At 37.4% G+C, this 18,262-nt stretch overlaps 1 protein-coding gene and 1 pseudogene across 1 annotated transcript; one reads left to right on the plus strand and one right to left on the minus strand.

The window, feature by feature from the left end:
* Positions 1 to 9,964: 9,964 nt before the first annotated feature.
* On the plus strand, positions 9,965 to 11,150 carry LOC122274710. The gene is made up of 4 exons (XM_043083722.1): positions 9,965 to 10,167; positions 10,428 to 10,514; positions 10,767 to 10,928; positions 11,049 to 11,150. Exons 1-4 carry the CDS (start codon positions 9,970 to 9,972, stop codon positions 11,148 to 11,150), a joined length of 549 nt encoding a protein of 182 aa, XP_042939656.1. The 5' UTR covers positions 9,965 to 9,969.
* Positions 11,151 to 15,916: 4,766 nt separating this feature from the next.
* Positions 15,917 to 18,262, minus strand: part of LOC122274711 — a 97,165-nt pseudogene continuing 94,819 nt past the window's right edge.

Below are 18,262 nucleotides of genomic sequence, written 5' to 3' on the forward strand. Positions count from 1 at the left end.
AATGGACGGCATTTCACGTCTAGCACCAAGACCATAAGCATGGTACTCTCTCTCATTCAAGTAGAGAGAATCTGCATAGTCTCTCTTTGTGTGGAGACAGCATTTATATGTAAAAGGCCAGGTTATCTTGGAAGTGCTCTCCCACAGGACCATAAGCTCAATAGTCCTTTCCAACCAAGTAAAAGTCCCAAGGAGTCTCCTCTCTTGGTAGAGTTTCCATGTCTCTGTATACAAGACACTGATGATCCTTTTCATAAGATGGCAACTGAAATATGCTAGAATCACCATTTGTATAAGGATCCCTAGCAAGTGTTTCCTTATGATAACGGGGCCACACTTCTCTTACTCTTTCATGAACTTTCCTGTCACCAACTCTAGCGACTTAAGGAGAGTAGATAGGCAACACATGAGTTGAATGAACTTTAGCCAATCAAAAAAGTTTTTTAAGATTCCTAGCCTTAAGGGAAAAATTACAAAAATTCTGAATGCTGATATTTCAAAAGAAACAATGACCCAAACTACTTTCGGAGTGTGTAAAATAGAAAGGCTATGGATAGGAATGCTTTGCAAAATATGCTTTAACAGCAACAGCCGAGAGCCATTTGAAAGCAATTGGGCCTTCCAAACCATCTATGCGATCTCTAACTTTCTTAATCAAGCCTTCAAAATGTGCCAACAGAAGTCTTCCCGAAACAATGGAAACACCCAAATAATTAAATGGAAATCATCTTTCAATAAATCCGATAATTCTTAAAATCATTCAACGCCGAGATAGAGACATTTTTTTTTAACATCAAACCGCTGAGTTTTTCTTTATTCTTCTCATCATGTTGGCTCTTCTGAGAGGATGTTTGGAAATAAAATAAGATGAAAATTTTGTAAATCAGTGCCATCATGTTTTTGTTTGTTCTTTTTGACTCTCAGTACTACCGTCTGACATTCGAGGCCTCCTTGTTTCTCTCTTTTTGATTGTGGTTTTCCAACTCAATCATATTCTCTTGGTTATTATCAAGCTAATGGCTCTTCTCCATATGCTCTTCATTAATGACGTTCTTCTCATTGCTTTCTTTAGAATTCAGTTCTTTAACCTCTTCTCCACTATTACAGCTTTCTATGTTGCCCTTCAATTCACGCTTATTATTCTCTTTTCATTTCCATTGAGTCTGTGGACAACCATTATCTTTTCTGGAGTTTAAGAGGCTTCTTTGCAATTTTTGATTCGGCCTTTAATGATTTCAAAGTTTTCTTTTTTGGTGACTCAGGCCCAGTAGATGCCTCTGTTTCCTTCCTTTTATAATCTGGTTTCATAGGTGCCTCGACAGGTGAGTCTGATCTATTTTCGTTATCTTCTTATTTCTTCGTGTTAGATTCTGATTCAGTGGGTGCTTCTGTAGGAGTCTCTGCTTCCTTGTTTCTTTCATGTTCCATATTACACGATCTTACTTATCAAAAAAAATATTCCACAAACCAAGATACTGCCTAATCAAGATGTTTCCCAGCAAGCACGTTGCCAATGAAAAGATTTTTCTTCGTTATTGTTGGGGACTGGTCGAAGGCAGAGATGAACCTAAACAAAATGAGAGATGAAATTTAACGTGGTTCGGCAATTGCCTATGTTCACAGCTGCTGTGATTTCACTATGAAATAATCTTTACAAAAAAAAAAACTCTCTCTGTTTCTCTTTCTGCTCACCCTTTTTCTTCCTCTGTTTTTCTTCCGCACACTCACTATATTCTGCACAATTAAGCTCTCCTATTTATAGGAGAGCAATCCGTAATTGGTGCAGCAATTTGCTGCATCAATTATGGAAGTGGGTTGATAATAAACTAGAGGATAATGGTGGGTGGGTTGCATAACCCACTAACCCACTAATTGTTGTCTCCACTCATTGTTGTCTCCACTCATAACAATCTCCCACTTGGAGACAAATTAGTCTACATATCTTCATAGCAACTATCACAGCAACTTCAAGTCATGCCTTTAAGTACGGAGGCCAACTGAAGCTACACACAGCTTCAGTTTGTCAGCAGTAACTACTTTTGTGAGCATGTCTGCTGGGTTCTCCGATCCTCGAATCTTCTCAAGTATCAGTTGTCCACTATCGAGAAGAGATCGGATAAAATGGTATCGCAACTGTATGTGTTTCGTTCTGGAATGAAAGGCTGGATTCTTTGCAAGAAAAATAGCACTCTGACTATCACTGTGCAGAATACCTTTTTCATTCTTCTTTCCCAATTCTTCCAAAAATGACTGCAACCAAACCATTTCCTTCCCTGCTTCAGTTTTAGCAACGTATTTCACTTCTGTAGTTGAGAGAGCAACGATCTTCTGTAACTTAGAAGCCCACGATACAACTGTACCACCCAGCGTATACACAAATCCAGTAGTACTTTTTCTGCTGTCAACGTCACCTGCTAAATCAGCATCTACATATCCCTGTAGCTTTAAACCTGCTTTCGTAAAGCATAGTGATGTATCTGAAGAGCCTTGTAGATATCTCAAAATTCACTTGACTGCTTCCCAATGCTGCTTTCCTAGATTACTCATGTATTTGCTCACAGCTCCCACTGCTTGTGCAATATCTGGCCTTGTACAGACCATGGCGTACATAAGACTACCAATAGCAGATGCATAGGGAATTCTGTTCATGCATTCTTGCTCTTCCTCCGTCTTTGGCGACTGATCCTTAGTTAGTCAAAAGTGACTAGCTAAGGGTGTGCTCACTGGTTTCGCCTTGTCCACGTTAAACCTTCTGAGCACCTTCTTCACATACTCCTCCTGCGAGAGCCTAAGAGTATCATTAGCCCTGTCTCTAATAATTCTCATACCAAGGATTTGTTTTGCAGCACCCAAATCCTTCATCTCAAACTGCTTTGACAACTACTTCTTCAGTTTATTGATCTCCTCGATGCTTGATCCTGCAACGAGCATATCATCCACATACAACAGTAGGATAATATAAGAGTTGTCAAAATTCTTCATATAGCAACAATGGTCAGCCTGTAGTCTTGTAAATCCATTACTGCACATGAAGTTGTCAAACTTTCGGTACCATTGTCGCGGAGCTTGTTTTAGGCCATACAAGCTCTTCTTCAGTTTGCAAACTAGATTCTCTTTTCCCTTCACTGAGAATCCTTGTGGCTAGTGCATATAGATGTCTTCCTCCAAATCACCATGAAGGAATGCAGTCTTCACATCTAACTGCTCAAGATGTAGATTCTCTGCAGCCACAATTGCCAACACTAGCCTGATCGTGGTCAATTTTACAACTGGGGAGAAAATGTCTGTGTAGTCTACACCTTCCTTTTGTTGAAACCCCTTCACGACCATTCTGGCTTTGTAGCGCTTGCTACCATTGTGCTCTTCCTTAATTCTGTACACCCATTTGTTGTGCAAAGCCTTCTTGCCTTTTGGAAGCTTAGTTAGCTCCCATGTCTGATTTGACATCAGTGACTCCATCTCTTCTTTCATGGCTTTCTCCCACTTGATCGAATCTTCAATTCGTAGAGCTTCATCATAACTTTCCGGTTCACCACTATCTATTAGCAGGATGTAGTGTAGAGATGGTGAGAACCGTTGTGGTGGCCTGATCGTCCTTGAAGATCTTCGAATAACAGTGAGTGGTGTACGTTGTTCGATCTGTGTATCATCATTCTCTTGATCCTCGTTCTGATCAGTGTTGACTCGAGTAACATCAAAGTCAACAACCTCAGGTTTCTTTGGCTGCTCCTCAGGTTCAGCTTGTGACCTAGCTTTGTACAGAATCTCCTCCTTGAAAATCACATTTCTACTTCTGATAATTTTGCGATTTTTATCATCCCAAAATCGATAGCCAAATTCTTCATCACCATAACCAATGAAAAAACATTTTCTAGATTTGGCTTCTAACTTGTTACGATCAGTAGAATCTATGTGAACATATGATACACAGCCAAAAACTTTCAAATGGGAAAGATTTACCTTCTTTCCACTCCAGACTTCCTCTGGTAGATCGAACTTTAAGGGAACTGAAGGTCCCCGGTTAATCAAATAGGCTGCAGTGTTAACTGCATCAGCCCAAAAACATTCAAGCAATCCTGAATTCAGCCTCATGCTTCTGGCACGCTCGTTGAGAGTTCTGTTCATGCGTTCAGCTACGCCATTCTGCTGCGGTGTCCCGGGAATAGTCTTCTCAAATCTAATCCCATTTGCAGCATAGAATTCTTTGAACCCTCCGTCTATGTACTCTCCGCCATTGTCTGACCTTAGACATTTCAACTTCAAGCCTGTTTCATTTTCAACCATGGCTCTCCACTTATTAAAAGTGTCAAATGTGTCAGATTTATTTTTCAAAAAATAAACCCATACTTTCCTGCTTGAGTCATCAATAAAGGAAACATAGTACCGTGATCCTCCAAGAGAAGCGACTGGGGATGGCCCCCACAAATCTGTGTGCACCAACTCCAACTTTGTAGACTTTGGAGTTCTGCCATTTTTCAAGAAACTAACTTTTTTCTGCTTCCCAAAAATGCAACCTTCACACATGTCGAAATCAGTTGATTCCAACTTTGGTAACTTCCCCTTGGATAATAGTACTTTCATTCCTTTCTCACTCATGTGACCAAGCCTTTGATGCCATAGGTTGGCATTTGCGTCAGCAATTGCAACAGTATCTCTAATGCTTGAAGTCATGTATAGAGTACCTGTTTTTGTGCCTCGAGCTACTACCATAGCTCCTTTTGTTATCTTCCACGTGCCACTGGTAAATAGCACCGAATGCCCATCAGCATCAAGTTGTCCTACAGAAATCAGGTCTCATGAGCTTGGGAACATGTCGCACTTTCTGTAGCAACCATGCACTTCCATTGGGCAGATCGATTCGTACATCTCCCATGCCTTCGATTTCCAATGCTTCACCATCTGCTAAGTACACCTTCCCGAAATCACCAGTGACATAATTCTGCATGATTTCTCAGTGTGCTGTAGTGTGGAATGAGGCTCCTGAATCTAACACCCAAGATTCAATTTGGGTGTCGACTGAAAGGAGTAAGGCATCTTGGAGATCTTCTGTTGTGGCATTAGCAGAGTCATGCTCATTCTTCTTCTTTGCTTCCTTGCAATTATTTCTGAAGTGGCCAATCTTGCCACAATTCCAGCACTGTACTTGTTTTCCAGACCTAGATTTACTTCTACCTCTTCGGGACTTTGACCTACCCCGATTTGAACTTCTACTAGCTCCTCTACCTCTCATCTCGAGGTTTAAGGCAGAACTGGAAGTTGATGCTTCTCCTGTATCTCTTCTGCGAACTTCCTCGCTAAGAATATGGTCCCGGATATCTTGATACTTCATCTTTGTTTTGCCATAAGAATTGCTAACAGCTGTTCTCATGGCCTCCCAGCTTTTTGGCAATTGAGCCAAAGCAATCAGTGCACATACTTCATCATCAAATTCAATCCCTACTGAAGCTAATTGATTGATGATGGTGTTGAACTCATTCAGATGCTGAATAACTGGAGTTCCTTATGCCATTCTCAAGTAGAATAGCTTGTACATCATATGCACTTTGTTATTGGCTGATGGCTGCTCGTACATGTTTGATAGAGCTTTCATCAAATCTGTTGTGGTCTTTTCCTTCCCCACATTGTGTGCAACTGATCTTGACAGTGTTAGTCGAATGACTCCCAACACTTGTCTATCAAGAAAACTCCAATCTTCATTGCTCATGTCATCTAGCTTTCTTCCTAGGAGTGGAAGATGTAGTTTCTTCTCATAGAGATAATCCTCTATCTGCATTCTCCAGTAGACATAGTCTGTGCCGTCAAATTTCTCGATACCAGCACCTTTAACTTCTTCTCCAGCCATAACTTTACAAATGAGTTCAAATTTGAACAAACAAAGATCACCGTTGCATCCGAAACACTCGAATTAGTTGAAAACGAGTCCGGAATCGTCAAAATTGGATCAAAATTGAGTTTAAATAGGCCAAAACAGTTTCGGCCAACCAGAGTGCGACAAGTGGCAGGATGACGTCGGCTCGGCTCAGTCAAACGGCTCGGCTCCAGTCTCGGCTAGGCTCGGCTCCAGTCACGGCTTGGCTCAACTCCCGTCACGGCTCAGCTCGGCTCGGCTCCAGTAACGGCTCGGCGCAGGCAAACGGCTCGGCTCCAGTCGTCTTCAACCTTGGGTGCGCGTGGGGAAGCGTGAGTTGCAGTATATGCACGCGCCGATCTTCTTGGGGCGCGTGTGGGCTTCTCCGACCTCCGTTTTCGATTCCGTTTGCGGCAACGGATTCGTTTCAACGCGAGGAACACTCTAGAGTTGTCCAAAATTGATTTGGACCAACTTGAATTTTCGGACAGCTCGAACCAGAGCTCTGATACCAGTTGTTGGGGACTGGTCGAAGGCAGAGATGAACCTAAACAAAATGAGAGATGAAATTTAACGTGGTTCGGCAATTGCCTACGTCCACAGCTGTTGTGATTTCACTATGAAATAATCTTTACAAAGAAAAAACTCTCTCTGTTTCTCTCTCTGCTCACCCTTTTTCTTCCTCTGTTTTTCTTCCGCACACTCACTATATTCTTCACAATTAAGCTCTCCTATTTATAGGAGAGCAATCCGTAATTGGTGCAGCAATTTGCTGCATCAATTACGGAAGTGGGTTGATAATAAACTAGAGGATAATGGTGGGTGGGTTGCATAACCCACTAACCCACTAATTGTTGTCTCCACTCATTGTTGTCTCCACTCATAACAGTTATCTGCTAACCAGAAGCAAACCGGATTAAACAATTAGGATAGGAGAAACAAAAAGAGAAGAAAATGAGAATAAGAAAGTCAAATGCTTTTAGTTAACTGGTCATTTTTATCAAGGCTTCATGGACTTGTATTTAATTCTTCAGACATTCGGATTCAATTAAATTGGTAAAAAAAAAAAAAAAAGTTCAAAAACTTGAAAAAACAAGAATGCATTATGTGTTATTGTACATGTGTTCTGCCAAGATTCCCAGTGAAAAGAAATTAGAGTGTTCTGCCAAGATTCTCGCAATGGATCATTTACATCAATAAATACATGCACAAAATAACGAAAATGCATCTACCTAAAAAACCAGAATTCAGTTCTTACCCTAATAGTAATACCACAATGGGTGGAGACTATCACTTTAGCGAGATTAAAAACTCTACAATACCAAGAACCATAAAATCCATTTTATTTTCTAATTTCTACCTTCCCTACCTTTTCTTTTAAACAAACCCAGTTAATAATTTCCATGAAATTAAAAGATAAAAAACAAAGAAAAAAGAAGTTCCAATTAAAACCTTAAGACAGAGAGGATAGGAAGAGAGTACCTGGCGAAGCAGAGAGAGAGAGAGGGCGACGGCAAAGAACAAGAGGAATGATAAAGAGAACCGCACAGTAGATCTTTCTTTCTTTCTTTCTTTTTTCTTTTTTTTTTTTGGTAATGGTACAATAGATCTGGTAAAGAAGAAGAAGTGTTAATTAACATATAGTCACTTTTGCGTATTTTTTGTGCACTACACTGATATGATTGGTTGAATTAATTTTTTTTTAATATACAACTAATCATATCACTAAAGTGCACAAAAGAGTACACAAAAATGATTGCACATAAAATTTTTGATATATATATATATATGTTTTTTTATGCAATATTATTTTATTTATGAAATGAATATATTGACATCCTCTATATCCATGGTGTCTTTTCTTTTTGTTTTTGAAAAATTAAATGATTAAAATATTATTTTTTTGTTAATAGAATACTGATAATAATATACTTACAATTTTTTTTTTTTAATCATCGTGGAAAAGAGTTAGGTAAAACTTAAAACTCAAGTAAATTATTTTTTGATATTTTTTTATTAGTAACAAACTTTTTTTTATATATTTTTTAACAATACTAGATATAGTTATAAGATATATAAGTCTGGCGCATATTGTTTTTTTAAAAAAAAGTGAAATTCAATGTTAAAAAAAGTTGAATTTTTATATGGATCATATATTTCTTAAACTTTTTAAAAAAAGAGTGCATAGGACTTATAAATTTTAAGATTGCATAAATCATTTCTATTATAAAAAATAGAACAGACCTTGTTACTTAGCTTTCAATTGTCGTTTAATCTAACCGAAAAATCAACTTACAATATTTTTCAAATAGAAGTTTTGAAAATTATAAGTTCAATTAGGACAATGAATTTGAAGATGCTTAAAAGTTTAAAAAAGTGTATCAAACGAATTGATGGGGATAATAATAATAATAATTCTTGATACATTGTACCATTTACTCTGTTTGTTTGATAAAATCTCATTCAATTTTAACCGTCGAGATAGTTGAAGAATAAAATAAAATAAAATAAAATCGGTAGCCATGTCCCAAAGGAAAATACAATGTGTCATTGACTCATTTTCACTTAATTTTCAACTTCTAAAGGTCCCAAAATACATCTTTTAAAGTAAGAATAGCACTTGGTTTTACACAAACCTTCTAAACAAATTTATTTATTATACATTCAGCAGGAGGACGACCAAAAGTCACACTTCAAAAGACTTGCATGTTTAGGTAATCGGTTAAGATGAAAATTTTGTGAATAATAATGAAATAGTTTGTAAATAGTAGTGAAATGATTTAAATTAAGATGTTTTATTGGATTTTGAAAAAGGAAAGAGGAAAACTTGAATAAAAATATTATAAAGTAATTTTTTAATATTATTTTTATTTTAAAAATTTGAACAAATTATATTGTGTTTTGTGTTTTGTTTAAAAGGGGGAGAGTATTTGTCTTCACATGCTGAATTATCCAATGAAATCTAACATGAAGAGTTTATGTCTGAGCTCAAGCAGTTTAGCTTCCCTGCCTTGCCCCCTCCATCTATGAAGCTGCCTTGGACCACTTGAATAGAATCACCTTCAAATATTAACTAGTCTAAGCCAAGATCTTGACAAAATAAAACAACAGTGATTAAGCCCCAAGCTTCAGCAATTGTAGGATCTACACAATAACATATAGGCTTCATCAAACTCGCTAAAACAGAACCTAAACAATCCCTTAGCACCACTTCAACTCCGATGCAGGGGATTGAAAACAGCCTTCATGCAGAAAAATATTCCTTCTAAGCAACAGCAGACAACAGTTTTTGCACAAAAACAGCCTGGCCAATGGCAAGAAAACTACACCTTCCACACAAGAGTGAAGGCAGGAGAATTCCTCCTCACTTCCCAAACATGATCTCAAGTAGATGTAAAAGAAATAGACTTAACAACAAACTATATTATATCCTGTAGGAACCAAAATGGTGAAAAACACAGTACTATTATATAACTCATAATCAAAAGGCCGAGATCAAATGGTCGAATTATAATCAGAAGATTATAATTCAAATCAATACAATGTCAATCCTTTTTTTTTTTTTTTTTGGCATTCTCTCGTACATAGAAGAGAGATTTGAATGTAAAGAAGGCATAATACAACGAGCAACCATAATTAAACTATGTTTTATTTCACTAACATTAATGGGAATGAAGGGTCCTCTGCCCCCACTGACTTCAAACCATTGGATCTACCAATTCTGCATTGACGTATAAATTAACCATCCAAAAGGTTAATTTTTTATGTTCTAACAATTACCCAATAATGTGCGAATGAAACATTCAAACGTCAACTCACAAGCGTTCACGTTTGAACGTAAAAATAAAACGTTCAAATGAAAAATATCAAATTGTCTTGATGCAAAATAGAGGAAAATTGTTTTTGCAATCTTGGATGAGTCTAGCTGCAAATTGGCGAAGATGTAGTCTGATTTATGATTCGGAAATAGAATTGTAATAATTCATTGTTATAGAGTTTTATGTATCTGCATATCGCTAGTAGATAGTTGTTCTCCCTGTGTACTTGTCCAAAGTTGATAAAGATTGGTTCTTCACCATACAAGGGAGTCAATGATGCAGGTGCCTCAAAGACTTTATTCCATGGATGAATTGAGGCTGAATGGAATCGAAGCATCGTCTCTTTTGTCACCAGTGGATGCAACACTTGGTTCAATAGAAAGAAACCTGCAACTTGCTGCTGCTCTAGGAGGGCCTGCTGCCTGGAATGTGCTTGGCTTTAGCCCACAAGAAGTTCTATATTTTTCTCTGGGGCTGCTGTTTCTATGGACACTGGATTCAGTAATTCTGTTCTCTCTCTCTCTCTCTCTCTCTACACCCAAGACCCTTTTCTGAAACTATGTTCCAAGGACTTGTTTTATTATGAAATTGTGTGTTTTTGGTTGAGTACCAATATGTTGTGTTATTCTTGGAGGCACTTAAAATTATTTCATTGGCCAACTCACCCACTCACGTGTCGCTTAAATCACTAACAGTGGAGACAAGGTCGAATTGTCTTTACCATACTAATACTAGAATCTTACAATATTGGTTGTTTCTAGGTCTCTTTTGATGGAGGTGTTGGTAGCTTGGTTCTTGATACAATTGGGCACACATTTAGTCAGAAGTACCACAATAGGGTTGTTCAAGTAAGATACCTCTCTCTCGTTGTGTGGCAGTGCATTGCATTTGTTCATTCTGTTTTTATAGGAATAACTGTCCAATAACACTATGCTGAGACCATTCTACATTTATTTGGTGATGACATTCATGCTATGTTCTTGTTTCAAAGGCCATAACATGTTCAGGGCCACTTTGTTCTGTAAGATTATCGTGTTGTATGTTCATTACGGTATTACCTATCTTCTGATAAGTTTTAGAACTGTTGGCTATGTCAATATGGACCTCATGTGCAGCATGAAGCTGGCCATTTCTTAATCGCTTACTTAGTGGGCATTCTTCCCAAAGGATACACACTAACTAGTTTGGAAGCTTTGAAGAAGGAAGGATCTCTAAATGTTCAAGCTGGGACCGCTTTTGTGGATTTTGAATTTGTTGAAGAAGTGAGTTTGTTTTCTTTAATCTGATTTTAATTACATAATTTCTTATGTTCCTATTCTATTTTCTGTCTCGCTGTTGTTTTTGGTTCTATTAAGTTACATACTTATTTTATGGAAGGTCAGGTTTCATTTCATGTTCCTTCACAACTAAAGGCACCTGATGATGCCATGGCTCTGCAGCTTTTATCCAGAACCAATTGCTATGAATCGGATCTGACTTTGTAGCAGAGCTCAAAGCTCTTTTGGGTCTTGTCACAAGTTGACTTGAGGGAGTTATTGTCTATTGTCTTTGTTGTCACGGGTTAAACCTGTGGCAACTGTCAGCAGGTCGAGCCTGCTACTCAACTCGTTAACTTTGTCGACACAAAGTTATATGATAACATCCAGTCTTTCCATTTCGGCAATTTGATTTATAATTTATCATTCATGGGCGTTGATAAGATCTTGTAGCCATCGAGGTAATGGAGTTGTGTCCCTTACCCAATTGTTGGTATACCTAAAAGTAATAAGTATATTGGATGCTGTCATGGTATCATTGATAAAACAATAAATAATAGAACTTTAGATATAGAGATTATTGTGGCATTTTTTCTGGAATAAATTATTTGGGCTTGGTCTGATCTATTGACTTGATGCATAGGACCTGGTGATGCTTAGATTTAATCAAGCATGGCTAAACAATAGCAGCTTAACCTCTGATAAGGGAAGTGGTCTATGGAATTCAAAAGGTTTCATTGGAGGGGGTTCGGTTAGTTCTAATGGGCAAGCTGAATGAAGAATTCAAGCTCCATTAACATTTTTTTCCTTCTAATTTTCTCTTAGGTGGTGAATTTGAAAAGGGTAGAACAAGTGAAAGATTTGTGATACAAGAAGAAGGCAGTAACTCAATGCACGAATTTATTTGAAATTTTTTATGTTCTGAAGGACCATGTGTCCAATTACCAAACTCAAACTCAAATATGCATCAATTCATCGTTTCTGAAGGGATAAATATACATTTTATATCTTAAAAAAGGCACCTAAAAATTTTTGACCCTTTTTTGGCTCTTAATTCAATCCGACCCGCTAATTAGTGCTTACTATATATTATATTAAACATTGTACAATTGTCACACTGTATCTTTTTATTATCATTTGAATAAAATTTTTTGTTGTTCCATAGATGTGGACGTAAATATATTGTCTAATTACGTAAACTTTTTGTTGTGTGATTGATTCTAATTTTTTTTCTCTACTCTTTTTTTTTTTTAATTTTTTTTATTGTTCCCAAAAAGGCACACTAGGTAGAAAATCAAGTTTGATCGACTTTTTTTCTTTTGGGTAAGCAAGTTTGATCAACTTATTAACACGAAAGCCCACCAAACCTAATATATATATGAAAAAATCTTCACAACCTTCCAACACTCCACACTCCACATTTTTTTTAATTTTTATTATTTTATCTTTTATCAAATATTTAATATATATAAATAATGAATAAAAGAATTAAATTAATTTAAAAAGAATAAATTCAAAAACAATATTAAAAAAATATTAAAAAATTAAAAAAAAGTGGAGTGTGGAGTGTTGGAAAGTTGTGTAGCATTCCTCTATATATATAAATACAACTCGTACTCCAAAACTGGTTCGTAATTTGATTGTGCAAATCGAGACATTGCACAATGCCACAATCAAATAAATATAAAGTTAAACGATGCAACATCTTTTAATATATGAGAATCAAGACTATCTTGCACTACAAATTGAATAAGAGCTGTTAGTCGAATATGGGGGAAGACTTGTTAATTTCCGAAGTCGACAAAGATAAGGGTGTGCTACACACGTACAGTCTTTGCAGGTTGGCTTTGTTCTTCTTTCATTTGGAATATTATGCCATGCCAATACAGATGTAAAAACCCTCTCCATTCCTATTCTACTTAGGCCATGTCCTCCCCCTGTCTACAAAAGCCTTGTCTCTCCGGCAAATCTCTTTCATTCTCTTTTTCTCCTCCCATGCGACTGGATGGTGTCCCTCCATCTCCTGATCCTTCACTCTCGTGAACATTTTTTTCCCATCTAGAACCAAATAGCTTCAATCTAATGCTTATATATACCTCAAACTCACACATATCCTATAGTGAAATTTCTTGGTTGTTGATAAGGTTGCAAATCTGGATAGGCATTTTTTTTCTTCTTTTTCTGGAAATTTGGCGGGTATTCGCTCGAATTGGACCCGAGCAAGTAGATTATTATTCTATGTGCTGGATATTGGTTATTGACCCATATATCCATAACCGACTTTAACTTAAATGAATTTTAAGTAGGCAATTAGGCATATGCGACCGTAGCTCGAGGTTGTTTAATCCCCTTCCCCAAATGTCAGAGAAAACAAAATGAATTTCCTCTCAGACTCAATTTATCACTCTCTCTCTCTCTCTCTCTCTCTCTCTCTCTCTCTCTCTCTCTCTCTCTGAAACCTTAGCATCCTTAAAATCAATTCATCACCACCGATAACTAGGGCTGCCGTCTATTAACGTCACTCACTCTCTCTCTCTCTCTCTCTCTCTCTCTCTCTCTCTCTCTCTCTCTCTCTCTCTCTCGTCCACTTTGGCTAGATATGAGTTTCTATGTTTGTATATCACTTTCCTCTCTCGTTGGTCATTGCCCACTTTGGCTATATTTGAGTTTTTGTATTTGTAGATATGAGTATATGTGTTTGTAGATCTAATTTTCTATGTTTGTAGACCTAAATTTCTGTATTTGTAGATCTGCCTTTTTGGGTTTCTTTATTTTTAAAATCTTCAAGTAAAAACTTAGTGTTTTTTTCATGCATCCAGTTATTTCTTCTATTCTACGCGTCCAAGCATCAAAGATCCATAAATAAAAGTTATGTTAGAATGAAGTGAGGATGGAGAGGACTATTAAAGGAGTGAAGGAAGTACAAATGGTCCACTTTTGTTTGGAGAGTAAGAAGTTTAGTTTTCATTTTTGTTCTTAGACAAAAGACAAATTTTATTTCTTAAGATTTTCAGTGTTCGTTTTACAAATAAAGGCTGATCCTTTCAAAATATAGATGGTGGCTTGACTACCAACAAGCTGTTTATCATAACTAAACCTTGGATGACCCCATTGATTGATATGATTATGGGGTATGATGCGGATGCAAGCCAAGTATTTTTTGTTTTTCTATATAATTTCCTTCTTCAAAATTTCTCTTCCAAGGTGTTTCTAGTTTTTTTCCCCCTAATGAATTCTTGCGTGTTTTTTTCAATTAGATTATACCCAATGCAAAGACCTGATCCACAATACAAAGAAAAACAAATCAACATCATTATCCAAGAAGTAATTGAAAAGATAAGGGTATAATCTAATTGAAAAGGTGATAAATTATAATCAACCTCAAGTACTTGTTTAGATCTTTGAAGAAGCCATGTCTGTCATCTTTTGGTGTGCATTCAGCACGCAAAATTGCTTGCACCTAGCAGAACTGAATCTAGTGCTAATTAAAGATGACCTATTGCTGTTGTTTTTTATGTACCTACTCAACATGGATGAGATTGATGTGTTTTAATATTTTGCTTTGGATGAATAGTTTAATTATTTAGATTATGCTGTCTCGTAGGTTTATAGTTTTTAAAAATAGAGTCCCAAAATCATCATTTATTAAAGGAAAATAGGTATTCCAATTTCAAGTAGGCACTTTAACAAACTAGGACCTTTAATTTATAACATCCTAATTTGCTTTCTCCCAAAAACTTTAGGGTAGATTGATGATCAACTAGTCTTACGTCTAAAATAAGAAAAAGGAAATCATAAATCTTTTATTTGAGCTTAGCTCTTTGAACTCTAGATTGGGATTCTTGCAACCAAAAGGAAAAAGCCATGTGTACAATTATATGTAATAAGAGAAAAACTTGGTGTAAAAGCTCGCAGTCGAATAATATTGATACACTTACCAGTTTCTTTGAATATATGCTCCCTTTTTCAGGAAGAAATGATTACATTAGTAAAGAAAACATGAATACAACTTGAGGGGATGGGATATCCCCTCAATCACCCTAAAAAAACTGATAAAACAAGAAAATAAACACAACTCGAAAATTGGTATCAAATAATTAGTCCGGTCCCATAGTTGAAGAAAACCAATGAGGAGATAAAAGTTAAAGAATTGTAGGTATAGATCAGGTAGGGCCGTGAAGGGGAGAGTATGCTGTGTTGGTGTGGCGGTACATGAGGACCATGCATGTACAGACAACGGCACGTATGGCTCATGTGCGCATTGATCAAAACAGTAGAAGAGTGAGTCGTAAACTAAATGAGGAGACATTTGGGTGGTGCATGCATGGCTGCAATTGGAGCCTAGATTTGAAGATCAAACTTTTTGAAATAAAAGAAAAACAATTAAGAAAATAAGGAAAAAAATGCTAGTAAGCCAACCAGCGGCCAACTATAAGAGAGTGGCTTGACAAAAGGGCCAAAATCAATACCATAAGGGCAGCATGCATGTGGTAATTGTTACATGTGCTGCAAATGGCTTTTGACAACCACGCATAGGCGGAAGACTTCTTTTGGATGGTGGAAGAGGTCGATGAAGAACTGATGCTTCCATTGGTGGTGTGCAAGTGAGATTGTGGAATGGATGAAATACACTGTATCTAGCCTTTAATGGCTCACGTGGATTAAAAATAAAAACTTGGAGCAAAAGAAGAGACAAGCGTCAGTGGAAGAGGGAAGGGCTCTCGGTGGGGGTTTCTTTCCAGGGGGAGAGAGGGATGTTGAACAATCTCATATAACCTCCTATTTTGTTCTTGGCATTAAAACTATAACTCCTTGCCCACACCCACGAAGGAAAAAGGAAACAGTACCTACTTTCAGGTAGGTCAATCTATCGGTGGGATAGACTTTGAAAAACCTTGGCAGTTTATGTTGATCAATGGTATATATCATAATACCTTATTTGACCCTATCCAACCTTTGTGTGTGTCAACCTTTTGTGGAGTTGGTACTTATACTCAACTACTAGACGCTTGGGCTTCATAGAGAGGGTGTGGCTTGATATCTCTACACCGCATGCACGTCAAAAACTGTCTTGGTAGATCTTCCAAAAGGGCCTGGACCACAAAAATATGCCCACCTACACATGGCACACAATGACTATGTTATAGTTGAAGTTAAATGATGGGGGTTGAAGCAAAAACAAAACAGCTGCAACAAGATAAAAGTAGAAGGAAACTGTTCATGCCATTTGATACAAAAGTCAATAGGCCCAAATAGATGATACAAACGTCAACGAAAAAATGAAGTTGAACTGACTTTTGGGTTGTAAATGAAGGAGCCAAGCTGTTTGGTGTTGGTCAACCTTGGTCGGTCAATGTTTAATCCATAAAGAGTTAAAAAAAAAACATGCAAAATGAAGGACCAAGACAGTGGTGCATGGCAACAGGAGTTCTTGCGTCAGACACAATTTCAGTGTTCAAACCCACCCTTTAATCCTTTCTTCACTCCAATGAATAATTATCTAACTAGGCATTGTAATCAACGATGTGGTTTTGTTGCTTTCTCTCTCCCACAAAAAAGCTCTTAATTGTCTCTAAAAAACTCTCCCTCCCAATCTCACGTTGCGAGGAACGAAGTGCGTCCCAACTTCTCCCTACCCTTTCCCTCCTTCCTTCCTTCCTCAATCTTCTCTCCAATCTAGATCTTCTCATTCCATTTCTCCAATTTTTAAAAAAATTTCCCCTCATCTTCTTCCTTCTTTTGTCTCTATTTTGTTAGGTCTTGGAGGTTAGTTCTACTGCTGTCCGATCGTTTCCAACCACCACAAGCCCACCATATATAGAATCCCCACCATTTGATCACCCATAGCCACCGCACTCAGGTACCAAACAACCACACATATTGCCACTCACCACCAACTACAAGCATCGGTGGCACTCGCCACCCCTCGCCTGCTCTCTTTTCGGCAATTAACTCTTCTTTACTTGCATCTAAAGTCCCTAAAGTGTTTTCCAGTCATTTAATTTCGTTTTCACCTCCATTTTTCGCACCCTGGCACCATTTTGCTAGAAATCTAAACTCTTAATTTGTTTTTGTCAATCCACTTATGACCTCCACATGCCTTATCTTTGATTTGGCTACTGGCCGATCTACCATCCACCACCACAAGATCAATATTCTGATTGGTGCATGAGGCCCATGTGTCACCTTCCTCAACAGTTTCCTTCCTTTTTCGGGAAACAAACATTTGTTCTTGCTTATTATTCTGAGAATAGGGAAGATGTGAGCATGGGGACTCTCCCAACACTCCAAAGCAGTTAATTATGGTGCATCATTACCACCGTGGCTCTCAGTCACAAGACCACAAGCTCTTAGTTGAATTGCACCAAGAACAACCTTTTATGACAGTTTCCTCAATTTGGCAAAGAAACATGCATCTCGACCCAATTTTAGCTCCATATGTGCACGTGCCATTATGTACTTACCATGAACATCTTGCATTGGAACAAACTGTACAATGTCACGTGTAGCAACAAGATCTGTAGAGCTCTCTAATCGTTGTCCTTTATCAGCATCAAGGACCTGTTACAAAAACTTAAGTTAGATGACAGATTAACACGAGGGTAAGTTCAAGTTCTAGGAAAACAATGCCATACGTCCATTTGTCCAAAATCTGCACCTCCCACTCCCACTATAAGAATTGATAGTGGAAGATCAGATGCCTTCACCAAAGCGTCTTTCATTTCTTGAAGGTCTGTAAGGACTCCATCCTAGAAAAGGTGACAATTTATTTGATTACCAAATGAAGGACTGAAGGTGGAAAGAGACAACAAATGAAGTTAATTATTCTATTTACCGTAATAATGAGCAAGACAAAGTACTTTTTGCTGTTGTATGAAACAGATTGGCTTGCAATTTGAGCAGCTGTTTTAATCACTTGGCCAAACAACGTTGGTCCTGCCAAAGTAACATAATGTAGAGCACTTGCATAAGCATACATGATGCCTTCAACTCCTTCGACCTATTGAAAATTAGAAGCTAAATGCGTTACTTGAGGAGTAGGAACATGTAGTTTTCATTAGGATGATACTAATGCTATGCAACAATCACAAATCACTTGATTTCAATGTGAGTCTTATAACGGTAGGTATCATTTTTATTATGTTAACAATTGTACAAGGAAGAAAAAAAGCACCGTACATAGAGTGTAACATATAGCATTATGAAGAGTATTGGGTGATAACTCTGATAACTCGATCGATCCATTTGATTTTTGTCATTTTCATTTACTTCAAAAAAAATTTGAAGGACCATAAAGACTTTCTAAAATGATTGTATATATATAACAGTTTTGCATGTGT

Source organism: Carya illinoinensis, chromosome 8 (assembly GCF_018687715.1).
Source record: "Carya illinoinensis cultivar Pawnee chromosome 8, C.illinoinensisPawnee_v1, whole genome shotgun sequence".
In the NCBI taxonomy this organism is placed as follows: domain Eukaryota; kingdom Viridiplantae; phylum Streptophyta; class Magnoliopsida; order Fagales; family Juglandaceae; genus Carya; species Carya illinoinensis.